Raw genomic sequence first — 20,316 nt, 5'->3', positions numbered from 1 at the left:
CAGGTGAGAAGGTATGCTTGTAATCTTTATCTTTGATTTGATTAAACCCTTTTGCTACAAGCCTTGCTTTAAACCTTTCTACTGAACCATCAGGCTTGGACTGTACTTGCAGCAGATTGCTTGCCAGGTAATTTGTATTGAAATCCTCTCAGCCTTGATGTCAGCTGAGTAGTTCTTGAAGATCTTCTGATGTTAGTGCTAATCTCAGGCTGTTGAGAACCAGTACCTTGCCTAGTGTTGTTCTGGTCAGATGACTGTTCACTAACAGACTGATCACAGACTGATTGCTCAACTTGCTCATGTTGAACAATAGCCTCAGGATGAATGATGAGAGTTGTGGCAGTAGGATTTACAAGCTCACTTGGAGTAATATTGAGATCTTCATAAGGAGTATCTTTATGAAAAGGAAATATCTGCTCTTTGAAGGTAACATCTCAACTAACAAAAATTTTGTGCAGTTTTAAATCATACAATATATATCCTTTTTGGTTATGAGGATAACCAATGAATATACACTCCTTAGCCCTACTCCCAAACTTATCATTGAATGTAGGGGGCATGGTAGCATAACATAAACACCCAAACACTTTTAACTTATCATATACTGGCACAGATTTAAACAATAGTTCATATGGAGTCCTATTCTGAATCAAGGGTGTTGGCATCAAGTTAATAAGGTATGTAGCTGTTAACAAACAGTCCCCCCAGAATTTAATAGGTAAATTAGCATGAAATTTAAGAGCCCTTGCAGTCTCAAGTAAATGCCTATGCTTTCGTTCTACCCTGCCATTTTGCTGAGGTGTTCCCACTACACTAGTTTGATGCACAATGCCTTTTTCCCTAAATAAAGCTCCACAATGTAATTGTAAAAATTCTGTACCATTATCAGATCTAATAGTCTTTACTTGAGCATCAAAATGATTTAAGATATAAGCAAAGAAGTCTTTAATTAAGCCATAAACTTGATCCTTATGCTGAAATAATATTGTCCATGTATTCCTAGAAAAGTCATCTAAGATGGTTAAAAAATACTTAGCCCCAGACATAGAAGGTGTCCTATATGGACCCCAAACATCCATATGAATCAATTCAAAACAAGTAGAAGCTCTATGTGTGCTTAATGGAAATGGCAACCTATGATGTTTAGCTAAAATATAAGACTTACAATGAAAAGATCCTTTTATTGCATGAGTAAAATCAGATACAAACTTGAGCTTGTCAACAGACATATGCCCCAATCTAGCATGAACAAGATCTATTTGTCTAGAATCTAAAGCAGAATTAGCATAAGAAATAAGAAAACTAGTGTCTTTATCTTTGGATAAGAACTTATTTAATACAAGCTGATTAACAGTATGAACTAAAAGATTTAGTTGATGAGTACTATCTAAACTTCTGTGAAACCTATAAAGATCACCAATCCTCCTTCCCTTGGCTACAATAACATCATTTGAAAGGTCCTGAAACACACAATCATGAGAAGAAAACATAACAGTCATGTTATGATGATCAAGCAACTTACTCACAGATAGCAAATTTTGTTTAAAATCAGGAATGTAAAATACATTTAACAACTTTATTTTATCAGTTAGTAAGACAATACCCATTTTATAAACAAGTTTAACACTACCATCAGGTAACCCTACTTTAATTGGCCTCTTAAACACATGTATGTAAGTCAAAATAATGACATCATAAGTCATATGATCTGATGCACCAGTGTCTACAATCCAATCAGTCAAGAAACCAGAATTATTAGCAGTTAAGGCAAAAGAAGAAGGATACACCATACCTGCAAAATTAGCAGAAGACAAACCTGCTGATTAGATATTCTTTTAAGCACCTGATCAACTACTGATGTAACAAGACCATCCAGAACTTCAGAAGAAATACCATTAAATGCACCAGAAGTATTGCCAGGAACAACATTACCAGTGGTTTCAGCAGCAGCAGAAAAAGAATCCTCTAGAGGAGACTCAGACAAGACATCTGCAGTATTAGCTCCTCTTTTAGGGGGATTATCCTTGCTGTAAGATACTTTCTCTTTACCCTTATTCTTGTCACCAGGAAAGCCTCTAATAAGGAAGCAGTTTGCTGGATTGTGGCCTGTCTTGTTGCAATGTGGACATTTTGTCAAACCAAAACAAGTTGCCCTTGTATGCCCATTCTTCTTGCAGTGATCACAGTACTTGATATTTGAAGGACCAGCATCACCAGACTTCTTAGAGTCAGACTGTCTATAGCTGGCATATGCATTAGCATCTGTTGGGACTGAAACAGTGTCTGTAATTTGCTTTTGTCGTTCAATTTTCTGCAGTAGTGCTAACACCTTGTTGATAGAAGGTAATGGATCAAGTGATAAGATCTGAGTTCTGACCCCATCATAGCTATTATTCAAATTCATCAGAAATTAAATTATTTTGGCATTATTCTCTCGTTCTATCACTTTCTTCATCAAAGCACACGAACAAAGTGAAATTTTCCCACAAGAACAAACAGGTAGTGGATCAAGGGAATCAAGTGTCTCCCAAAGATTTTTAATCTTGCTGTAATATTCAACAAGAGACAGATTTTCTTGAGAGATTGCCCCCAAATCCTTAGTTAACTGATAAACCTCCAAAGCATTGGATTGTCCAAATCTTTCAATCAGTTCATTCCACAATTCTCTAGATGATGTAACAAATTTAAAATTTTCCTTTAAACTTTTGTCCAATGAATTAGAAATCCATCTCATGACCATAAAATCACATCTCTTCCACTGTTTATGACGTTTATCAGTAGAGGGAGGACATGGACATAAACCATCAATCATACCATCTTTGTTCTTGGCAGCTAATGCCATAAGAACTTCTCTTTTCCACCCCAAAAAATCATGACCCTCAAAAAGGAAAGACGATAAAGTTGCTGAAGGTTGATCACTTGTAGAAAGATAAAGTGGGTCATCATAATAATCAAAGGGTGATGAATTTTCAGAAGTATCATGATCAGGCATGATTGATAACAGAAAAAAGATGAATACCCATAAACAGAGAAGATGAAGGAATGAGGAAAAAGTGCGGAAGATGTATGAAGATACCATGAATAAACCCAAACTAGATGATGAAGATGTATACAAGCATTGAGATAAAGTGGGTCATCATAATAATCAAAGGGTGATGAATTTTCAGAAGTATCATGATCAGGCATGATTGATAACAGAAAAAAGATGAATACCCATAAACAGAGAAGATGAAGGAATGAGGAAAAAGTGCGGAAGATGTATGAAGATACCATGAATAAACCCAAACTAGATGATGAAGATGTATACAAGCATTGAAACTACTAAGCTTGAAGTTTTGTTATGAAGAATTAGATGAAAGATTATGAAAACGAATGAATGTAATGAAGTAGAGATTATAGAACTGTTGTTGATTGAATATCGAAGCACGCACAAGGTCGCATTACAATAAAGGGGAGGGGGGATTCGAACCTGGGACCTATTGTCCACAATACCTCCGTCTTAACCACTAGACTAAGACATCTCCGGTGCAATACTTAACTATGGAGTAATTAATTAATACAAAAGAGATTTATTTGAGTCATAATGAAAATTTCATCTCTTTTTAAAGATCTTAAATTTTTATCGCCAAATTCAGCAGTTACAAATTCATACCGTTATTAATGGCGTACAATAGATCTGCAAAATAGGAAGGGCGAAAATTAAACTACCATGAGCTGACAACTATGCTAGCTTCTCTAATTTATGTATATTATTTAGTAACTAAAATTTATGAATTCGTAGTGTCTTCAAAATTGCGTCATTAACACTAATTTATTTCATGCCGGTGGCGTCCTTCACTGCATCTGCTGCTCCTCGTGCTTTGGCTTGCATTTGTGATCCGGCCTATATTTTCAATCATTTTCAAGTTGGTATTAACATTCTTAATTAGTTCAATAGTAATACAATAAAATAATACTATTGTCAATGAACGCATATATGCAACTTATTAATTTACTTATTGTCAATTTATATATATTTTTTTTGGTGAAAACGGTCAATTTATATATAAATCCTAAGTGATTTTGTTATGGAAAAAAATATATGTAATACCTCTTGCATGGATTCCTTGGCAGACTGGGCAACACTGCTAGCTTTTTCAGCTATGTTTCCGGCTTTCTCCTGTATTAAAATACATGATTAAAAAATATTATACAAGGAACAATAAACTCGATAAAGGTATGTATAATACATTTTTGTTGTTTAAAATCAATGCCCCTTTAAATTATATACAGATGTTTTGAACTTGACATATGAAGCATATTATTACTAATTTTTTTTGGCTACAACGAACATTTATCCTTATCATATAAAAAATAATATTAATTATGCTAAGAATTAATTAGTTGATCGAATATTAGACCAACATGAATATGTATCTATTTTCTATTCATTTATTTATTTGTTAATCAGTTGGATTGTTCCATTTAATTTTCCGGGTATGACATGTTTACGACTCTAACTAAGAATAGTAAAAGTTGGAGATGTTAACCTTGGCTTGGCCCTTGGCCTCACCAGCGTGGTAGCTAGCATTCTCGGAATTATTCATTTTCGAAAGCTAAAATAAATTGAAATTTCTTAAGGTTTGATGATGTTTTGTTTCAAATTATGGATTTTGGACGATGGTTTCCTAACTCCATTTGCTAGGGGTATATATAGGTTTAACTTTTGAACATTCAAATTAATTACGTTTGTGGCTGATTGTTTAGAGATTCTAATTATATGATAGCCTTTCTAAAAATATTGCATTTGATCTCGTTATCTTTATTTAGACTCTAAATTTGAAGTTCAAGTATGTATATGAAGCTTATAATAGAAAACATAGCTAAAAGTTTAGTATTCTTACCTTATTTTACGGACACTCAATGTCACCTTGACATTTTCTCATACACAAAATGCATGTAGTTTTACAATTATTTTCTACGTCTCAATCATTAATTTATTTACTTTTTTTTTTAAAAAAAAACATTCCTTACAAAAAAATATAAAAGGTAAAAAAACAATTTAGACAAAGGGAGTAATAAAGACGCTAACAACGTAATTATGAATGACAAATATGGAGCTTTCCAAATCAAGTTTGAAATGGTTTAGTTACTCCTTCCATCTCAATCATTTATTCACCTTTGATTAAACTACTTCTCAGTAAGAATAACAAGGGTAAATAAATGAATGGAACAAAAGAAGTATGAATTATGACTTTTCAAATTCTCGTATTGAAGGCAAACTACGCATATAATTCGAAGCATATCCGCTTTACAAAGAATGATTAATTGTTGGTGCATTATTAGTCTTTAGTCACATGAGCAAAATACCTTTGTAACCCATTTAGAGAGTGTTTGGTTCGCGAACGAAGTCGGAATGGAATGAAATATAAACCATAGGGTTTTAGGGTTCTAAATTTATACTTCCTTAACAATATTTGGTTTGACATAATTTGTAGCATGTGGGAATGGAGTCTGAATTCTAAGTAGGAGGGTGGGTATGGGATTCAAGGGTTTGGAGTGAAGTAGAAATCTATTTGGTATCCAATGCCATTTCAAAAATCTCCAATCAAACAATAAAATGGATTAAATCCATTCCATTCCATTCTAAATTTCTAATAAAACCAAACACCCTCTTAAACTTTTTTTTTTTTTTTTACAGCAGGTAAATAACTTACATTATTGTAACCGATACAAAGTAAGCTACTCGACTGGGTAGCACTAGACACTTTATAACTAGATCTAGCACTACAAAGCCATACATAGAGATTACATAACCTTTATTCAAAAGTAAATCTACAACATTAAGGTAAGCAGGAAAAATGATGGTAGAAAGGTAGAAGACGGCAGCTTGGTCGCGAACGTTGATGTCAACTTCATTATCACGGAAGACCTCCAAAAACAGTCGATTCATACAGTTGACGGAGTGACAATGACAAGGTGCACTTACGCTCTTGCGAAAAGAACGTAGACAGAAAAGATGAGAAGCAAGACAGAGTCTGCCCTCGACGGAGATAAATCTCTTACACCTAAGACAACGCATCCATTGATCATAGAACATGCGGTCCGAGAAGGCCAACAAACAATGAGTAACACGAACCCCCAAAGACACAAACACCGCAACACTAACACCATTAAAAGGACAAGGCTTACCACTAAAGTTTATTAAAAGATAAAAAAAAAGACAGGAAAAGCAAAATGAACACCATTCCAAGACGAGAAGACCACCACCTCAGTCCCAACCAACGCCATCCCCGAAAACCCCAAATCCACTCTACCCAACACGCCTCAAACAGGAAAACGGACCACAACAAACTTGACCTAACCCCAACTACTAAGAAACAGCCGGACGCGACCAACCATCCACGAAGACACGGTCCATCCAACAAACACCAGACACTGAGACTCCAAATTCTAAAACGAACCCCCCCAAGACCATCGGCACACGTACAGCCCAACCAACCTAAAACACATCAGACCGAGAAAAGAACACCATGAACATGGACCAATCTGGTGGGCGAGAGGAAGGGGAAACACCAGATCGTCCCAAAAGGACACCCTTAACAGAAGACACCACCCAGATGAGCTATGTTCATCGACCATACACAACGACGACCGACAACTTCAAGACAACGGGACTTACCATGGGTGGGCAAAGGGGCGAGGGAGAGGGGAAACACCCCTGGAGCGCACGCGATGCTTCGATGACAGGACAGGGGAACGCTGAGCGGATCGACCTCAGCAAAACCACATCAAAACCAGTCAAACCCACCGGACGAGCAGGACGGAAACCACGAACCGAAGAAAGAGAGGGGTGAGATCAAGCCATAATGGGGCCGCCACAAAGAGGATCCGTGATTAATCACCGGAGATGGGTCAAGGAGTGACCCCATCTCCGGCGATGGGTAGAGAGAGAAGGAGGGGAAGAGATTGGTAAGGGGAGGCGGCGGGTCAGAAACAAGAGATTAAGGTTTTTTTTTTTAGAGAGAAGAGGGAGGTTCTAGAGAGAGAGAATTTTGTTTAATTTCTTAAACTTTTGACTACAATAGAATTGAAGCTTTCTAAATGGTCTAGTGCCAATAATCCTATCATAACTAGAGCTTAGCCTGACCCGACAAAACCTGAGAATGTTGCAAACGGAAACCAACCCGACTAAATGATGACCCGTATCCAGACCTATGACCGGTACCATACTCGACCCGACCCAATATTGACCGATTAAATTGAAGACCCGACAATTATTAAGCTTAAGATTGATCAAAATGAATGTGATTTAGTGTTTAGTCTAATACATTTTACTTAATAATGAAGTAAATAAACCAAATTATGCTTGAAGACTAAAATTAATGGTAAAAATTTGAAGTAATGCGATAAAGTTGCAAAACCCAATAACGATTCGAACCAAACCCGCTCCGACCCGATACATTATTCGACTTTAAATGACTCGACCCGATAACGACCCAACCCAAACCGGCTGGACCCTAAAGGGTTGACTGACCCGAACTCGATATGACCCGACCCGACTACCCAATCGCCACCTATAGATCCATAACAATATTTAATGCAAAAATTATTATGTAAGATGGTCTCATAAGTAACAAGTAAGATGAATTTCATAACAAGGAGTTGAACACTTGACACCCATATTTATTTACACAAAATCTCATTGAAGACGGGCAATATCCGTCATAAGCTTGTGACGGATACCGTTTCCTCTCATAAAATATCCATTAAGAGATGAGTGGGAAGCACATGGGGGGTGCCCACCTTGTCCCATCTCCCTTTTTGTGAGAGGTCACAAGCTTGTGACCAAATTAGCCCGTCAGAAGCAAAACTAGCTGATTTATTTATAACTTAACAATCTGAGAGTACTTTCTAATGACGACTGATAGGTTGGTTATCATAACAAGTATCTGATTCTTGAAATCAAAACCAAAGCAAAGAAATTTCAATTTCATTATCTAAAATTATCGGCATTATCCTTTTCTTTTGAATCCGCCTCAACATAAAACGATCTTTTAAAAGATATTATTAGATTTTAAAAGACGGTAATATAAATTGGAAATTATATGTAAGACTAGCTTAATAACAGTATAAAGAAAACCCAATAAAATCACTTAATAAAAATACAAAATAATAATTTTATTTTAATAACTTAATATTTTTAAGATTAAAAACCGATATTTTAATTGGATAACTTACATATTTAAATATGTTTGTTTTCGTTATAAGCTTTAAAAGTTATCAAAATATAATTAAAATCTTAATATACTTATGTCTTTTGTTTGAGTTTTTTTTTTTTTTTTTCTTATTAAATCTTCAGTTCTATGCTATAAGACGGTCTTATAGAAAGTTCGAGTCGAAAAAATTCACAAGATTTAGGCCCAATAAAAGATATTTCACTTTGAAACTATCAGAAGCGCACAAGTAGGCCCAATCAGCCCACTTAAACAATTTGTGATTCATAATTTCTATCATCTGCTTGGTTTAACGTACATACGTTAACGTTCCTAGTAAAATTAGAAATTCATGTCCTCTTCCATTCTTACTAGGATTCCTAGACTAAACAAAAGTAGGATTATTTTTTCTACTATAAATACACGGTTCACGTACCCATATTATTCATCAAAAAAATTTACAACTTCTTCCATCTCACAATAATCTTCTTACAATTTAGCAATGGACCGAGACTTGGAAAAGGCGAACCCCAAAGAGGATACGGAGGAGACAACGGAGGAGCTAGCGTTCGCTGACGTAAGAGTGCCACCATGGCGAGAACAATTAACCATTAGGGCATTTGTAGTGAGTTTTATACTCAATATTATGTTCACATTCATCGTCATGAAATTAAATCTTACCACCGGAATTATACCGTCATTAAACGTATCCGCCGGTTTATTAGGATTTTTCTTTGTCAAGACATGGACTAAGATTTTAGAATATTTTGGAATGCTTAAACAACCTTTTACCCGTCAAGAAAATACAGTTATTCAGACTTGTGTGGTAGCGTGTTCGGGTATTGCCTTTTCCGGAGGAGCTGGAAGTTATATACTTGGGATGACGGAGAGAATATCGAAAGCAGCCGGTGAAGAATATGGACCGAGTAATACCAAGACACTTGCTCTTAGTTGGATGATTGGTTTTATGTTTGTTGTTAGTTTTATGGGTTTGTTTTCGGTGGTCCCACTTCGTAAGATTATGATTATTGACTTTAAACTTAAGTATCCAAGCGGAACTGCAACTGCACATCTTATCAACAGCTTTCATACTCCATCCGGTGCCGAATTAGCCAAGAAAAAGGTCAGGGAATTAGGTAAATTCTTCTCATTTAGTTTCTTTTGGGGATTATTTCAGTGGTTTTTCTCGGCGACGGAAGATTGTGGTTTTTCAAATTTTCCGACATTTGGAATAAAAGCGTATAAAAGCCGGTTTTATTTTGATTTCTCGGCCACATATGTTGGAGTCGGAATGATATGCCCTTATATCATAAATATATCGTTGATGATTGGAGCGATTTTATCATGGGGTATTATGTGGCCTTTGATTGGAACAAAGAAGGGTGATTGGTATAGTAAAGACGTGTCGGCCTCGAGCCTTCACGGTATTCAAGGTTACCGGGTTTTTATTTCCATAGCCATTATTCTTGGTGACGGACTCTACAATTTCATGGCGGTCTTTGGTCGTACAATGTACGGACTCTATAAACAAAAAAAGGATAAAAGTACAAATTTAATGACCGAAGAACATGAATCATTTGATGACGAACGAAGAACGAAATACTTTCTCCAAGATCAAATCCCATTATGGTTCGCAATCGCCGGTTATATTGCCCTTGCTGCTGTCGCTATCGTGGTGGTCCCGCTTATCTTCCACCAAATAAAATGGTATCATGTCTTACTAATGTACTTTGTAGCTCCTGTCATGGGATTTTGCAATGCCTATGGAGCTGGCCTCACCGACTGGTCTTTAGCCTCAACTTACGGGAAACTCGCGATTTTTGTTATCGGAGGTTGGGTCGGAGCGTCCCAAGGCGGTATTGTAGCGGGACTAGCCGCCTGTGGAGTCATGATGAATATTGTTTCGACAGCATCAGACCTGTCACAAGATTTCAGAGCAGGGTACTTGACTTTGGCTTCGCCTCGATCAATGTTCATATCACAAGTCATTGGGACAGCAATGGGGTGCGTAATGTCACCATGTGTCTTCTGGATATTCTACAAGGCGTTCCCTGATCTCGGCCTCTCGGGTTCTCAATACGCCGCACCATACGGGTCAATCTACAGGAGCATGGCTAGTCTAGGAGTTGAAGGGTTTAGTGCTCTGCCAAAGTACTGCCTCCTACTCTGCATCATATTTTTCGTGGCCTCTTTTGTCGTGAACGGGATTCGAGACGTAGTAGAGAAGTGGTGGCCGAGGTGGAAGGGGTTCATACCAGTCCCAATGGCGATGGCGATACCGTTTTACTTGGGAGGGTATTTTGTAATAGATATGTGTGTAGGGAGTTTGATATTGTTTATATGGGAGTATAGGAATAAGGCTAAGGCAGATGCATTTGCACCATCAGTTGCATCTGGTTTGATTTGTGGAGACGGAATTTGGACGTTGCCAAGTTCGTTACTAGCGTTGGCCGGAGTTAAACCGCCCATGTGCTTGCAAGTTATCAGTAGGGCTCAAGCTCAAGCTCCAGCTTGATCTGGTTAAGGCTTAATTAGGGTTTTAGATTTTCATGCTTCTGTTAATTTTTTTTTTTTTTTTTTTTTTTTTTTTTTTTTTTTTAATGTAGTTCATTTTTATTAATGTTTAGCACAATTTCTTTGAATTAATATATGAAGTATATGATATGATTTTGCAATTGCTTATTTAAGAAACATGATTAGCGATTTTTAATTATTAGTGATACGATTCTTAATTCGTTAAACTACTTGATATCTGCATATTGTTAGCTATTTAGAATGTTTGTTTTGCAATTAGAATAAGACATCATTCTGAGATCGCTCTGAAATCGCGCCATGTTTGAAGTTTTATGTAATTTACATGCATGATAAAAAATTTAACAATTAACATAGGCCATTATCATTGTGATATTGATTACGGTACAAACAATAAACGCAATACAACGAGCTTAAATCATACAAGTAACTAAATATATACCCCTAATAAGAGAATAATTTCTTACAACAGAGGACACAACATTACATTTTATTTATTTACAAAAGTGATGACAAATTCCTAAGGCTGTAATCACAAGACAACCGTCCATCCTAACCTCCACTTTTCCTCACATTCCACATCTTTCTTTCACTCTTCTCTTCAATTCCATCCTACATTCAAAAAAAAACAAGGAAAAATATTAAAAGTTACATCTTATAAATGCGAGCGTACTCTAAGACACGTAAATGGAACAGAGATTTAGAGAATCCATTATTAGTCAAGTATTAAGTCAATGTTAAAGTCGATAGATAGTGTGATTGACTCATAACATAGGTTCAATTCAGCGAGTCAATTTCAAAACCGTCATTTAAATAGTTAGATAGTGATTTAACCAACCAAAGATAGAAAATTTAGCAAAGCTAAACAACGTTAGTCAAATGTCACAAGTTGCATTTTATCAATATGAAACAAAAGAACTTAATTTTCAAAGATGTGTAAGTGATGTTTACCCCATGAGTTGCCTATCAAGGCTTGAAGAAGACAGCATTCCTCTATTCTCCTCAGCTCTCCTAAGAAGGTAAGGAATGACTTCTTCAACTGGACCAAAGGTCAAGTATTTACTCACTTGAAACCCGGCATTCGCAAGACCGTATGAAAGTGCCTCCGACATCCCATATAGTTGCGCGAATTGCAACCTATCATTCTCCTTTCCGATTCCCAAATCTCTCGCCTTTGACGCCGCCAATTTCCCTATGTACCAAATTGTAGAAACATAATAAATATCCAAACTTACAAATGACATTACACGAAAAAACAGACTTAACATTGTTTTTATCTTATACTTCCTCTTTTTCATTGAATTGTTTATATATTTTAAACAGTTCAATGGAACAGAAGAAGTATTTTGTTTTTATCTTATACTTTCTCTGTTTCATTGAATTGTTTATGTTTTTTAAACTGTTCAATGGACAGAGGAAAGTATTTTGAAGTAATGGTTACTAGACGTAGTTCTTGAAACAGTTGGAAAATACCTGAATCGACATTATGGGTAGCAAGAACGACGGCCCCGGACTTATCAACAATCTTATCAAGCATGAAAGAAGCACAATCATTGTAACATTTGTGAGTATCTTGAATTGTGTTATGAATAGGAGAATCAAACCCTAAGGAGTTGGCCAATTTGCTTTCACTTGACATATAAGCTCCTCTAACAAGCTTAAACCCTAAGGGCAATCCCATCTTATCGGCCGCATTCGTTGCCAACAACAATCTCTCCTTTGCATCCTTCAAATAAGCTTGGATTGTGCCATAAACAACTGGGATTTCGCCAAATTTGTTGAACTCGATGGCCGAGTTATAAGTTAAGTAATCGATTCCCGGTTGGATATTGGTGTCCTCAGCATCAACTGTTAAAGGCACATTAAGCTCTACACATCTTTGACAAAGCTTGGTTAATCTATCATGGGTTAATCTAAGGTCTTCTTCTTCTTGTGGGGTTAATGGGTCGGGTTTCGTAAGTGTGTGGTATAACGGGCTCGAATCGGATAATATTGGTAAGGAATTTTGTTTCCATGGAAGGTGAAATGAAGGATCTTGCTTTTGCCATCTTAGCAAATCACTTAACCTTTCCAACAAAGCCATAGGACAAATTGCACTTATCTTCACAATCACAAAGCTTATCTACAAAAAAGAAAAATTAAACCATTTTCCATTAGCTAAATTTAAATACAAATTTTAAAAACAAATATAAGTTCAAAGAAATTTCATCACATGGCACACAATTTTTTGCATTTTTCATGATCTCCTCGTCTCCATGCAATTTGTCCGAGCGTCCATCCTCAGAATCAAGGGTCCTTCGGAAACAGCCTCTCTAGCTCCACCTAAAGTGCGAGCTTCGAGCAATCGAAAATTACATGATGTGGAGCCCCCATGTAATTTGTTTACACCATGATCAATCCATTACACATAGCATAGAGAGACCTGAAAATTTTATTATAGCCCCAAGATTCCATGCCAAACCAAACCAAACCAAACTACCATGCAAAACTTTTTTTTACCCTAATCATAATATTACCTAACTAATATAACATGAAACCCCACCAGGAATACGGTATATTCCAATATATCGTATAGGACAAGATTAATAATAATAGAAATAGAAATAAGATCAGCAGTTACTAAATTGGGTAACTGTTGATCTTATTATACGATATCTTGGAATATACCGTAATCTAGTTACCTCAGAACATAAAAAATTAACAAAAAAAAAAAAAAAAAATTAACGAGATCATGAAAAAAACGTACCGAAGAAGGAGGAAAGAACTTGGTGGATTCAATAGTATTAAGAAAAGTTAAATAATTCTTATCACAAGAATCATTATCATAAGCATGTTCTAATCCATAATTAAGCATGCCTCTTAAACCAGCATCCCAAATTTTTCTAACACTTTGACTAGTTTCAATCAAATCTTTTCCAGCAACAAATTGTTCATAAAAACTATGTTTAACTGATCCAAGTATCGCTTGTCGAAAACCCGGAACTTCCATTAATTTTGATCTCATTACCCACATACCCATATCAACAATTGAATCAATTGAAGCCATATTTAGATTAATTGTTGATCTTAACAATTTTGTATTTGAAAATGTTGAAAACAATTTCTTGGTATCATTAAAATTCAATATTGTTTCCTCTGTTTTCGACGGTTTTGATACCAAAGTGTCGGTTTTTTCGTCGAAATTTATGGGTAATACTGGTATTGTTGATGATGGTGCTGAGCTTAATGGCCTTGAAATTTGACGGAAACTTTGTAAAAGCTTTGGTGTTACACGGATGGCCATATAATTATCAAATTTCCTTGATTTCCCCTGTTTTTTTTTTCTTAATTTCCCCTGTTTTTTTTATTAATTTCCCCTGTTTTTTGTGTAAATTCCCCTGTTTTTGTTCTATTTTTTGTCTCTAAATTGAAGAAATATTTTTGTTGTTGTTGTTTTGAGATGAAAGCAAGAACAAAAGAGAGGGGTATTATATAGAAGAGAAATTTAATTCAGGGGTAAAAAAAGAAATTCTTTTTTTTTATTATAATAATGTTTTTACTATAGGACAGTTAAATATAAATTTGTATTTTAGTAAAAAATAGTATTAACGGTAAAGGAAAGGGAAAGAGTAAAAAGAGGGAATCGTAAGCGATTCACACGGTTTTGAAAGTGTTGTTTGTGGAATCTTTGAATTTTGTTGTATGTATGATGTAACATTGAATCTTTGTAATTTATTGCCATGTTTTAGGAGTTTTTCCTTTAAAATTAAGGCGTTTTATTTGCTAATTCATGGTTGTTGCTTTCTATTTCGAAAAGGAGTATTAAACGATTTTATTATATCAGATTGTAAAACCATATAATAAAATACTTTAATGTCCTATTGCTCTTATTCTGAAAATTGTTGATTGATAAAAGTTATTTTAGTGGGAGACTTTTAGGTAAATAATCACTTATGCCTTGTTTTTTTTGAACTGAACTGAATTGAGTAAACTGAAATGAAATAAGAGTTAATTTGTAAAGATATAAGCTGAATAGACCTGAAATTAAGTCCAAAAGAACTAAACTCACTTTTTAAGTTAATTAGGAACATCCTTTACAAACAGTTCAATCTGATAGTGAAGTCAAATTAATAAGTAAACTCCTCAATTTTAAGTTTGATTATTTTTTCACCCGTAAAGTTAGAAGTCGAACCCGATTACATGTTTAAGAGGAAAAATTATTGTGTCCTCCGGGAGGACCATCCTCCTTACACCTAAATATATCAAAAAAAAAAAAAAAAAAATCTTTAAAAGATTAGAGTATTCAATTCATTGGGAAGAGTTGTGTGGTTGTGAGTCTTGTGACTTGTGTTGTATGAAGTGTGTACAGCAAATAAGATTAATTAGACCTACTAGAAATGAGCTAGAAACTTGTCAACTTGAGGTGGAGATGACTAGATGATAATATTAATTATGATAATATGACGCATTCCTTTATCAACATTAGGAAAGAAGAACCTATCTTCCCTACAATTAAGATATACTCTTACTTGGTACGTCCGTAACATTTACTCCAACAAAATCGAATAAAATGCAAATTTGGATTTTTTTTCTCTTATAGATGCCAAAAGATATACCAATGGAACAATAATGTTTATTTATTTATTTATGTTTATGTCCAAGTTGTAAAATACTCCATATTTCAATTATTAAAAAGAACGTTTTAATTATCATGGTTTAAAAAAATAACGGGAACTAGGAAACAAACGAATCCCCCAGAAAATGAGTGTACTAATTAAAATTTTCCATCTTCAAACATGTAGATAATATTTCTAGTATAGTTAAGTGTGTGAAATTATCGCAGTGATCGGAAAAACCGCAACGAGACAATCAAAAGGAAAATGAATTATATATCTTCCTGAATGGATATATTTATAGGATTATGTACGAATTGCAATGATGAAATAAATTGCATTAATGTTGTTTTACTAGTTATATCACCCAATATATATAAACCGTTCTCACCTACATAAGTTATCAATTACGGAAGATGATACACATACACATTGTGTACAAAATTTTTGTACACAAACCAATAGCTACTTGACACGTGGCAAACCATAGTTAGTTAGGTTAGATTAATTTAGGGTTAAGTTAGTCATTTTGCAAATGTAGTTAACTAATTTATGGTTAGTTTTTTTTTATGGATAGTTTTTTTGCGTGGTTAGTTTTTTTTTATATGGTTAGTTTTTTTAAAGGTTATTTTTTTTTATATTTCATTTATTTTTCTAAATTCCCAATTTAGATTCAACGATTTTAGAGGTTGATTAAAGGAATTTAGGAATTACTTTGTTTTTCTGATTTAGTAATTTTTTTTTATAATTGATTTATTTTTCGAAAAAAACGTAATTATTTGAACCCTAGTTTTATTCGAATAATTAATTCCTAATTGAATTCTATTAATAAAATTGATGAATCCTTATACAAATAATCAAAATCGTTCAACAGAGTAAGCCGAAATTGATGAATCCTTATATAAATAATAAAATTGATGAATCCTTGTACAAATAATCAATTCCTAATTGAATTCTATTAATAAAATTGATGAACTCTAATTCAATTAATCAGCAAATCGTTCAATCAATTGATGATGAACTCTAATTCAATTCCTGAAATTGGTCTGATCTAGTGTTTAATTCGATTTTTTTTAATCATTAATTAATGATGAACCCTAATTCGTCAATTGATATCGGGTTTCGGCGCTTTAGACAAGGAGATGTGGGGAGCTGCTACTGGTGGTTAATGGCGAGTACGGTGGTGCGAATGGAGGAGCTCCGATTTGGGTTTTCGGGTTGTCGAACTTTGTGTTGAATTGGACTCGGGTTTTGATTCCGAGTGCGAAATGGGGATGGAGATGTGGTGACTGAAGCTTTGATGTATGGTGGTCTTGTGCGAAGACTGTCTGATTTGGTGCTCGATCGGTGACGGAACGATTTTGGAATTGAGCAGTGGTGCGAAAGTTTGACCACGATGGTGGTGAATTTGGTAAGTGATGATGGTGGAATGTTGGTTAATGGTGGGATTTGAATTTTGGTTAATAAAGATGATGATGAAATGGCCATGGTGATGAATTAAAGAATATGGTGGTTGGTGATGAATCCAACGAAAATCACAAGAGCAGGTTCTTTCTACGATTGGGCATCATTGGGCATCTTTAGGTTATTCAATCCACTTTCATCCGTCTTTATTTACTTGACTCGGTTTTAATCCGTCTTATTTCCGTCTCATTTTACTCGTCCTTCGCCTCATCATTCCTCCTTGCCTACACATTATTACAATAAAGTAATAGTAATACTAATATTAAACAAAAATCCGACTAATTATTAATCCTAGCTAAGACGACTAATTATTATAAATTAGTAATTAAATGATCTATTTAATCATTTAAGCATGCAAAATCGAGTCGGAGTAAGGTATATATGAGGGGTAAAACGCGACTAAAATTCTACTTATCAACGATTTCAATTAGGGTTCATCATCAATTGAATGATCGATTTTTCTGTTTAATTGAATTATGGCTAAATTAGGGCTACATTTGAAAAACTTAAATTAGGAGAAAAATGTTGAGCGAATTAGATTAATTGTATAAGGGATAATCAATTTTATTAATAGAATTAAATTAGGGGGGAAATGTTTGACGAAATTCATTATTATGATCCCTAATTCAATTTTTGGATGAACCCTAATTTAGTCGAACTTATTTAAAATTCGGGTTTCGTTAATTTGATGCAAAACTTTGATTGATGCAAAAGTTAGTCAGATGTAATTGGATATGATAATTAAATTTTGCCGAAATTGATTTAATTGAATAATAAATAATTCTATTTTTAAGTAATTGACTAAATTTAAATGGAAACAAAATAAATCAAATAAGGAAATAAAACTAACCATAAATTAATTGACTATATATGCAAAATGACTAATCTAACCCTAAATTAATCTAACCTAACTAACTATGGTTTGTCACGTGTCACGTAGCTATTGGTTTGTGTACAAAAATTCTGTACACAATGTGTATGTGTAGCCTTTTCGTATCAATTACTCCACACATCACAAGATTAATCACTCACGGAATTAATAACAAACCGTCTTATACGAAAATTTGTGATTAATACTGTAAAACCCTACCATAATGATATTGATATTCCAAGATTTATCAAGTTTATTACAAGGGACACAATTACACAACATACTCCCTCCATTCAACTCCACTTTACATATTTGCTTTATCACGTTTGCCAACGCGACTTTTACGCGGTAAATATCTTTAGCTACGTATTTCCAAAAATTATAAAAGTTATATATTTTTAATGTCCTCTTAAAGACGAATCAAATAAGATCTCACATGAATATATATTAACTTATATATCGAGAGAAAATTGAAGTTGAATGTCCGCTTGTGAATAGTGTGCAAAATGGAAACTTGCAAAGTGGAGTTGAATGGAGGGAGTAATATTTTATGTTGGTAGGTAGCATTTGCATACACCAGCTTGCAAGATTAGAGGAGAAAGTACAGTACCATTTGCAACACTGTGTGAGTGTGTGACTACGTTACCTTCAAGTTGAGAAAAGATATGGTATACAATTCTTAACATGTGCTGCTGACCAACTAGTGCTTAGGATTTTGCCTACCCATGTTTAATATTTTGACTTTGACCTGCCCCACTTGTCCAAATGAGTAATCAACGGTCTTGATTTTATGGTACTTTTATTAAATAACGGCTTAATTAACGACCGACTAATTTGACGGTCCATTTTCAAACTACCCTGGCTGGCTAATTACATGCTCTATAGTCTCTCTCTCGCTACCTTGTAGACTTGATCAATATAGGTGAAAATAGTCGGTTAGTTTTGGTGTGTCATTCAGTTATCACAAAATCTCATTGAAGACGGCAATATCCGTCACAAGCTTGTGACGGATACCGTTTCCTCTCACAAAATACCCATTGAGAGGTGAGTGGGAAGCATTTGGGGTCTTTTGCCTTGTCCTCTCTCCTTTTTTTGTGAGAGGTTTTTGAACATGACGACGGATTAGCGTCACAAGCATGACGCTTTGTTCAGTTATATGTGTCAAAAAAAATAATATTTCAACCAAAAATTTAAACTGATATGGTTAAAGTTTGAAGATCGATTTTATATTCTAGCATGCCCCGCACGGCCTTACACGAATGTCTGTTGGACTTGAAGTGTAGATGCAATTGCAGGCCTTCCCATACCTGGTGTTTAATATTCCACATGGCTGGAGTATAATACTGTAACGACAAATTTTGTATTGCGATAACTGAAATACAAAACAAGGAAACAAAATAAATTTTTTTATTAATATCAGAAAAGTTCGTGTACAATCTCTAATAATCCTCTGATTCTAACTAAACAAACAGGGTACGCGTGCACGATCCACGTAGGGGGTGCGCGTGCGTTTTGCAGGGGGTGCGCGTGTAGAGGGTGTATGCACTCTACGCGCGACGTTGACTTGTATTCTTGAGAGGGTCGGACGACTTGAGTCTCTGTTGAATGTTTGAATGTTTGAATATTCGAGTTTGAATGTTTGCATATTCGAGTTTGAATGTTTGAGTTTTCTTGCGCAGGCGGCACGAATTTGTTGTGCTTGTTGACTGCTTACGTTGAATTTCACGAGATTTTCAGAGAGAATTCCAGGGCTTTTCTTTTCTTCGAGTTTTTCTATATCTTCGAATGAAATGAACTTTGCCTCTATTTATAGAGAATAGTTGGGCTTTTCCTCGGGCTTGGTCGCATGCCCATTTCTCGGCCCGTTTGCAATTTTAGTCCAATTTGACTTCTGTTTGGACCCGAATAATTCAGAATGACCCAAATTTGATTTAAAAGGGACAAAAATAATTAAATTGAGTAATTTATTTATTATTAACTCAAATTATTTAATTTCTGTATTTTCGACATTTAAATAAAATTTTAATGCCTACAAATTGCCCCCTCGAGACCTTGTCATGCCCACTTTTGAAGTGTTTCAGCGTGGCGGGGTCTCGACACATTCTTTTGGTTTGACTTGGAAGTCGACGACCGTCCATCATGTTGCATCAATAGCATTTTTTTTTTCCGGCCATCCTGTCATTATCTGACTTGGCGGATGGTTGGCGACTCCTCTCGATATTTATATCACCCTGGTCATTTTGTAACCTTAACGGACAAATATTTTTATGTCACCCTGGCCATTTTGTAACCTTGACGGATAACATTTTTATGTCACCCTGGCCATTTTATAACCTTGACGGATAACATTTGAATTTTACATCACTTTTGGTAAATTTGTAACTTTGGACGATCAACATTCTTGGGTAGAAAATTTTCACTTGGCACCTCTAAAACCAACCTATCAAATTGCTTTTAGCTTTCTTCTTTTCTAAGGTTATTGTGAAACTTGATAAAAACACAATTTGTTTTTACCGACATTAGCAACACTAGTAAATTCTGGAAGGCAAATTTTACTGGCTCTTGGAAAGGTGAGGCGGCATAGACACAAGAATTCTATTTTTTAATCATAAAATTTCCCTATATATATGTCAAGCCATGCATCCTTCAATCCATACTTCCA

General features: G+C 35.0%; 3 protein-coding genes and 1 long non-coding RNA gene across 4 annotated transcripts; 1 reads left to right on the top strand and 3 right to left on the bottom strand.

Moving 5' to 3' along the window:
• Positions 1-2,410: 2,410 nt before the first annotated feature.
• Positions 2,411-2,992, bottom strand: LOC141614757 (uncharacterized). Its single transcript, XM_074433503.1, has one exon. It carries the CDS (start codon positions 2,990-2,992, stop codon positions 2,411-2,413), a length of 582 nt encoding a protein of 193 aa, XP_074289604.1.
• A 403-nt stretch (positions 2,993-3,395) lies between these two features.
• On the bottom strand, positions 3,396-4,662 carry LOC141615388 (uncharacterized). The gene is made up of 3 exons (XR_012529833.1): positions 4,530-4,662; positions 4,091-4,159; positions 3,396-3,883 (listed from the first exon to the last, which is right to left on the bottom strand). It is a non-coding gene; the product is annotated as an uncharacterized LOC141615388 (long non-coding RNA).
• A 3,989-nt stretch (positions 4,663-8,651) lies between these two features.
• Positions 8,652-10,749, top strand: LOC141612458 (putative metal-nicotianamine transporter YSL7). The gene has a single exon (XM_074431237.1). The coding sequence runs from the start codon at positions 8,698-8,700 to the stop codon at positions 10,708-10,710; it is 2,013 nt and encodes a 670-aa protein (XP_074287338.1). The 5' UTR covers positions 8,652-8,697; the 3' UTR covers positions 10,711-10,749.
• Positions 10,750-11,067: 318 nt separating this feature from the next.
• LOC141612457 (proline dehydrogenase 2, mitochondrial-like) lies at positions 11,068-14,255 on the bottom strand. The gene is made up of 4 exons (XM_074431236.1): positions 13,474-14,255; positions 12,201-12,849; positions 11,679-11,919; positions 11,068-11,339 (listed from the first exon to the last, which is right to left on the bottom strand). The coding sequence occupies exons 1-4, from the start codon at positions 14,008-14,010 to the stop codon at positions 11,297-11,299; spliced, it is 1,470 nt and encodes a 489-aa protein (XP_074287337.1). The 5' UTR covers positions 14,011-14,255; the 3' UTR covers positions 11,068-11,296.
• Positions 14,256-20,316: the final 6,061 nt, after the last annotated feature.

The sequence above is a fragment of the Silene latifolia genome, chromosome 11, assembly GCF_048544455.1.
Source record: "Silene latifolia isolate original U9 population chromosome 11, ASM4854445v1, whole genome shotgun sequence".
NCBI lineage: Eukaryota > Viridiplantae > Streptophyta > Magnoliopsida > Caryophyllales > Caryophyllaceae > Silene > Silene latifolia.
This window is presented reverse-complemented; position numbering and strand designations above follow the sequence as displayed.

Coding starts and splice junctions, on each gene's coding strand:
- LOC141614757 (XM_074433503.1), bottom strand. CDS start 2,992: ATGCCTGATCATGATACTTCTGAAAATTCATCACCCTTTGATTATTAT.
- LOC141612458 (XM_074431237.1), top strand. CDS start 8,698: ATGGACCGAGACTTGGAAAAGGCGAACCCCAAAGAGGATACGGAGGAG.
- LOC141612457 (XM_074431236.1), bottom strand. CDS start 14,010: ATGGCCATCCGTGTAACACCAAAGCTTTTACAAAGTTTCCGTCAAATT. Junction 11,920..12,200: donor TACCCATAATGTCGATTCAG/GTATTTTCCAAC, acceptor TTTGGTACATAG/GGAAATTGGCGGCGTCAAAG. Junction 11,340..11,678: donor CTTGATAGGCAACTCATGGG/GTAAACATCACT, acceptor TTTTGAATGTAG/GATGGAATTGAAGAGAAGAG.